Source organism: Mixophyes fleayi, chromosome 4 (assembly GCF_038048845.1).
Source record: "Mixophyes fleayi isolate aMixFle1 chromosome 4, aMixFle1.hap1, whole genome shotgun sequence".
Lineage (NCBI taxonomy): Eukaryota > Metazoa > Chordata > Amphibia > Anura > Limnodynastidae > Mixophyes > Mixophyes fleayi.
Window position 1 is genome coordinate 44,101,130 of NC_134405.1, and position 6,625 is coordinate 44,107,754.

The 6,625-nt window shown below is 41.0% G+C and overlaps 1 protein-coding gene across 1 annotated transcript in view; it reads left to right on the top strand.

Moving 5' to 3' along the window:
- CDC37 (cell division cycle 37, HSP90 cochaperone) overlaps nucleotides 1-5,715 on the top strand; it is a 15,697-nt gene extending 9,982 nt beyond the window's left edge. Inside the window, exons 7-9 of the mRNA XM_075206832.1 lie at nucleotides 2,764-2,946; nucleotides 3,588-3,659; nucleotides 5,048-5,715. Of these exons, the coding sequence (XP_075062933.1) occupies nucleotides 2,764-2,946; nucleotides 3,588-3,659; nucleotides 5,048-5,179 (387 nt within the window). The 3' untranslated portion in view covers nucleotides 5,180-5,715. The remainder of the gene's footprint in view (nucleotides 1-2,763; nucleotides 2,947-3,587; nucleotides 3,660-5,047) is intronic.
- Nucleotides 5,716-6,625: the final 910 nt, after the last annotated feature.

The window sequence follows — 6,625 nt, forward strand, 5'->3', positions numbered from 1 at the left end:
TTACATTCTGGAGCATGTGAATGATATGGTAACATCTACAAAACGACCATATCCGAGATCAGGGCTCGGGGGAGGGGTGATTTGAGCGCAGACAAGGGCTCGGGGGGGGGGGGGGGGGAGATGAGTGTAGAGGTGAGGGCTCCAGGGGGGGGTGAGCGCAGAGGTGAGGGCTCCGGGGGGGGTGAGCGCAGAGGTGGGGGGGGGCGCAGAGGTGAGGGCTCTTGGTGGGGGGGGGGGAGCGCAGAGGTGAGGGCTCTTGGTGGGGGGGGGGGAGAGCGCAGAGGTGAGGGCTCGAGGTGGGGGGGGAGGAGCGCAGAGGTGAGGGCTCCAGGGGGGTGGAGAGGAGCGCAGAGGTGAGGGCTCGAGGGGGGGGGAGGAGCGCAGAGGTGAGGGGGGGGGGGGGGGAGGAGCGATGTTTAGTAAATCTACCCCCTGGTGTACCATTTGCTGCCACCAATGCAAGCTGCCATGGCTTTAAAAGACGGTAGTTCACTTATTGAAACAACATTTGTAATAAGAGGAAACAAGCAAATAGTATATTTTTGTTAAACCAATGTGTATGTTAAATATTTTATCCCAGAGTCCACTTCTATAACATAGCGCAAGATGTTAACCAGTTCCGTACAACGCTGTTAAGCTAATTAGAGAGTGTTTCGGCACATCAGTGTAGCTAATAGAGCTCCTCGGCTGTGGTCGGTATGAATGCCATGCTGGTGCCAACTATCGTTCTCTGCCCACACATTCACCAGCTCCGGTCTCTTCACAATGGTTCTGTTTCGTTACAGGACATGTATTCACTCCAAAGCACCCCCAACGCGTTTGGTCACAAGCTTCATCAGTAACACTTAATAACATAGTAAACTTACATGTAAGGGCTGTAAAGAAACATACTCTGTTACTCCTTCGTTCTATGCAATGTGTCTGCTTTACTCTATCTGTATGGCAATAAGTTCTTAATGCCATTGTATGTATTCCGTTACACGAACAGGACGCAGGCATTGAACGAATGGTAGTATTTGTTGTATAACTCTATAAGAGAATATGAAAATATCTGTAAACAAAGTCTGAAAGCTAATTAGATGACAAAGTAACTCCAATCTGCAGCTAAAACTGATAGACTGCAAAATCTAATTTTCGTTGCAGAGTAATTAAAATGGTAAATTTCCCACACTTACATCAGCCGCACATCTACATAGCACAGAGGAATAGGGTTAATAGCTTAATGCAACCTGAAAAAAATCAAAATAACGTAGTATTGATTAGACAAATTCCTGGGATGACTTACAATTGGTAAAAGGGCAAGCTTTATGATCTAAAAAAAAACAACGTACCTTAGTCACTCCAAGCCACCTTCCTGATGAAGCATGTGGCGAAATGCGTTGTGAAGTAAGCGAGCAGAGCCGGGTTTCCCCTTCTTGGTAAACATATGGAAAGAGAACACTGACTGGAAGCAGCACTGGCTCATACAGACAACAGCTGAGTTACTGAGAATGATGTGTGCAGATGTAATGATATCTCTACCGCTTAACGCTGTACTTAATGTGTCCGAGAGGCATTTTACACTGTTGCGGTCTTTTTCTCTTTATGCATTATGATATTTCAGCTTTCATATGTGTTGTTGGGCTGCAAGACTGAAATTGCCACCATTTCTGGATACAGAAAAAAAAATAGTATACTGCTTTATACCTTATTTCAGTGGTTCCCAACCTTTAGTTCACGGCACCCTTAGAGTCTCCATAATTTTTTCCAGTTACCCCTCCAAAATAATTAGAGCAGTCCCGTTTTTTTTAAGTATTTGAGTCAAAATAACGTAATAAGTATTTAGGTCAGGACAGAAATACTTAGTAAGTTGTTTGCAAAAATAATACACATAAATCCAAGGAAAAGAATATTTTTATATATATTTTTCAATTATATTTCTGTCAAAGAATAATTTACAGCTAATATTAACAGGAATAAGATCAAACAAAATAAAACAACATGTACCAATATCATCACACAGTGCCCCTACACCATTACTCTGTGCCCCCTCCTTCATTCTTTTGCCCCTTTCACCTTCCCCTCCGTTTCTTTACTTGCCATACTTGGCCTTCTTTCTTCTATTTCTTCTGTCTTCTCTTCTATCTTTTTACCAATGTGCCCAAGACCCAGCATTCTCCTCTCTCCTGCCGCTTCTCACTAAATTAGTTGGGCGTGATGACATCATGCCCGACATTCAGTGAGAAGGGAGGAGGATGCTGGCTCCTGGGCGCCACCGGATTAGCAAGTTGTTTTTTTTTGTCCCCTGCACACTTTGGGAACCGCTGCCTTATTTAATAAAATAAATGTAATTTTTAGTTTTATAACTTGCTTTTATTTACAAAAACTATAAGTGAGATAGGAACCAGCTCAGTTCTGTGGTGCTGGAAAGTAGCGACCAGGCCCAATTACTCTCTGGTCCGAATGTATATTCAGTATGTCCAATGTGAGTTTAACGCTCCATTACTGCTTAAAATGGCTGAAGGGGGCGTGAGCGGGAGGACCAATCTGAAGCTGCAATGTCTGTGATTGTGGCTTCTCATTGGTCCAACCAACCCTAACGCAGCGTCTCACCGTTCTGGTCTAACTTTAAGTTGCCCGAAATAAATGGAACCACCGCTTATTAGTTGGAAGGGAGGGTTGACTTAAATACATCCGCTGCTGTTTCCTGTGTATGTCACTGGCAAGTGCTTGAGGTCTATAATATAAAATCGTGTATAATCCTCTACGTCTGTCTTCCACCAGACTGCTGACCAGCAGTACCTGGATGCTTTCACAGACGAGCTGGAATCTTTCAAGGAGAGAGTGAGGGAACGAGCCAAGGTCAGGATAGAAAAGGCCTTGAAAGAATATGAGGAGGAGGAACGGAAGAAAAGACTGGGCCCTGGAGGTCTGGATCCCGTGGAAGTATACGAGTCGCTCCCGCCTGTAAGTTAGACACAACGTGGCACGTCGCTCCTCTATGTCATAACCTTTATGGCTAAATTCTCATTACCATTCCTTTAGCCCAATATGGCTGCCTCCATGTGAAGATTCTCGGTTCATAATTACTAACCCTTGTTGGGTGCTAAATACAGCAAGAGCTAAATTGTCTCTTTGAACACACACTGTTAAAGCAGGTGAATTAAGATTATTAAAAGGGAAACTAACTCTAAAATGATGTTGCCTACTTAAAAGACTATGCAGGGTACTACAACTACCTGAAATTGCCTGCTTAAAACGCAGAAACACACTGGTTACCATTCCACAGACTGCTTCATAATGACTGACACTCCTTGGAAACATCTGTAACCATGGACCCAAACTATGGACTGCCCTGATTGTTTCCATGGTTTCAGAGGTTACTAAGAAGTCGGTCCTTAAGAACCTGTCTGATGGCAGTAACAGTGTGTTTCTGTGTTTTTTTTAAGTATACAATTTTAACCTGATGTTTAATTTCAGGTCTTGGGCATTAATCCACTATGTTTTAGTAACCAGCATGATATTAATAAAGCAAAATTAATTTTTGAAGAGTTGGCCTTTAATTTGTAGCAAATCTCCATAACTCGTTAAATTGTCTCTTTCCATAGGAATTACAAAAATGTTTTGATACAAAGGATATTCAGATGTTGCAGGACACCATCAGTAAAATGGAGCCTAACGTAAGTTGAACTTTCTTTGTGACCAGAACTGGACTATGCTCCTTCACATAAAGAACCACATTTTTTAGTTCCTAATTTTTATAACATGGAAAATGTTCCATTTTAAGATGCATCCTAGTTCAACTATTTTATTGTGATCTACTTTAGAGAGGATATAAGGGGATTATGAGACAGAGACAACAAAACAAAGGTAGCAGCAGGTTAACAAATCATTTATAGACGCTACAGAAAGTCTTGCTACGTGAATATTATTATACATTCATCTCTCTATAGCCATCTACAAACACAATTGTTAGAGGATCCATGTTTCTTTTAATCAAACTGATTTTTATTTCAACATCTGACCATAGTGGACTTTTTTTTTTTTTTTTAAATGTTACATGTACATGAAATAAAATATTGAATAGAGGAAATTGATATATAAACAGTGTCTTACAATAGTCTCATATAACCTTGGAGAGCCAGAAAACTTTTATAGTAGAAATGCTCTTTAATTGAAACAAATATGGTGTACAAACGAGGTATATTAATATAATAATGATCCAAAACTAGATGTTCCCTTCTATCGGGCTAATTCAATTGGGCCACGTTATTCTAGGAATAACGCGGCCTGCGCACTATTACCGTTAGTACCGTAAACGTGCGCAGTGTTACCGTTAGTGCAGTAATTTTAACGCAGATTTTTGCTCGCACCTTTCGGGGCTCGCAAGTAAAATACGGGTTAAAAATTACTGCATTAAAATTAATAGTACTAACGCAGCGTTAATCCTAGACTAACGTGGCTGAATTGAATCGGACCATATGAATTGTCTCTAAGGGGCATATTCAATTCTCGGCGGAAACGCCGACAATCTCGCGGCCCACGCACGATTACCGTTATTACGGTAATCGTGCGCGGAAAGACCGTTAATACGGTAATTTACTCGCTGGATTTCAGCTCTCGGCGAGCTGAAATCCAGCTATCTATTACCGTATTAACGGTAATAGTTTTACCGCGGCACGGAAAAAAAAGAATTGAATATGCCCCTAAATGTTCAGAGTCAATTATTAAACTTCATGTTCTTGCAGATTTGGACTAAACAATGGAACCAAGATTATTATTATTTATGTAACTTGAAAACACTTCATTGAATAGACAAGCACAATACATATGGCTTTATTACTCAGATAAGAAGAATATTTCCTAAGATGATGTATAGCACATTGGGTTCTTTTAGGACTCTCAATATTCCCATTAGTCTCATTCCATTCCCAATTTAACCACTAGAGGGCCTCTCAACACCACCACATCCATACATTTCAATTGTGTGCTCTTTTGACGCCTGTATTGTAATAAATGTGAGTACACGAAAATAAATGTTGATATTTTTTCCTCTTCCATCCCATAGGACGCTAGGTTTTATATGAAGCAGTGCATTGGCTCAGGACTTTGGGTTCCAAATGCCAAAGGTGATGGTCCTGATGTGGAGGGTCCGGATACAGAACCAGTATATGAAGAGGCCCAGAACGCAGCATGTTAAGTCTGAATATGGAGGGAACAAATGGCATCTCTTAGTGCGCTGCAATAAATAAAATTGACAGATTAAGTCCTTATCGTCCCAGGGCTCCATCCCTTTTAACCCAAAAGAGGTGCAGTAAATCCAATTTAATAAGCTGAGGGGGGAAAAAATATGTGCACCAAAAATACATGTTTGTGATACCGGATACACACATTGGGAGCTTTTAACACTGAAATAAAATTCTGATATTGCTTATATTCCCAAACTCCACGATTTATGGAGGAAGATGGATTTTTAAAGCTTTTTAACCCCTCAGGGCTACATGGGTTAAAAATCAAGTGACAGAAAGTGATTAAATCCCTATAGCGCAGAAGTATGCTGTTTAGGGACCGTTCGTTACAAATAAATACTGCTAGTGTATCTCTATACAAAGCACTGAGACGCGTATAGCGACGGTCTTGTGTCTCGCGTTGCTGTTAATCTTTTCACTGTTACGTTTCCATGTTAATACTACAGCAATGGAAAGAACATAAAGTCACTTTTTTTTTTCACTATAACTTGAGTCCATTGTATTTTTTTTTTTTTCCCATCCATAATGTATTATAAAATCCTAGGGCCTGACTCATTAAGGATCTTAAATGAAGAGGATCCTTATTTCAGTCTCCTGGACAAAACCATGTTACAATGCAAGGGGTGCAAAGGAGTGTTCTGTTTTGCACATAAGTTAAATACTGACTGTTTTTCATGTAGCACACAAATACTTGATAGCTTATTTGTACACTGAAATTTAAAGTTGATATGTGTGTGTTACATGAAAAAACAGGCAGTATTTAATTTATGAGCAAAACAGAACACTCATTTGCACCCCTTGCATTGTAACATGGTTTTGTCCAGGAGACTGAAATAAGGATCCTCTTCATTTAAGATCCTTAATGAATCAGGCCCCTAGTCCCTATGTGTTATGAAGAACAAGTCCATAGAATTTGTTTGAAGAATTGTATTGGACTAAAGGAGAACTTCATGGGAAAAAAACCCAGCATTCTCCCACCTTGGTAGAACCATGGGATCCATTCTGCTGGACCCCTGTAGTTTGGGAGATACCTCTGCTGGTGCCCCAGGTGTCTGGAGAAGGTGGGACATGAATGGATTTACATAGGGATGATGGATATGTCCGTTTATCTTCATTCGGATTCCAACTTCCATCCAGACAAACCTGCACAGAGCAGTTTGATCTTCTCCAGGACGGGAGCTGTGGTGCTGGCGACTGGAGGGATCAGGTGTCTGCCAGTTTGCTGTATGGTTGGTTTCTTTTTGGCATCACGGGCAAATGACCTAAAAATAGAGTAACAGCAGCCATTATTGATCTCTATGGCTGCAAATAGTTCAGTGTTCTACATTACAGTGGTAACTTAGGTGGACAACCTTGCAATATATTTCCCAGGTGTGTATAGAATTATGGTATTGCAT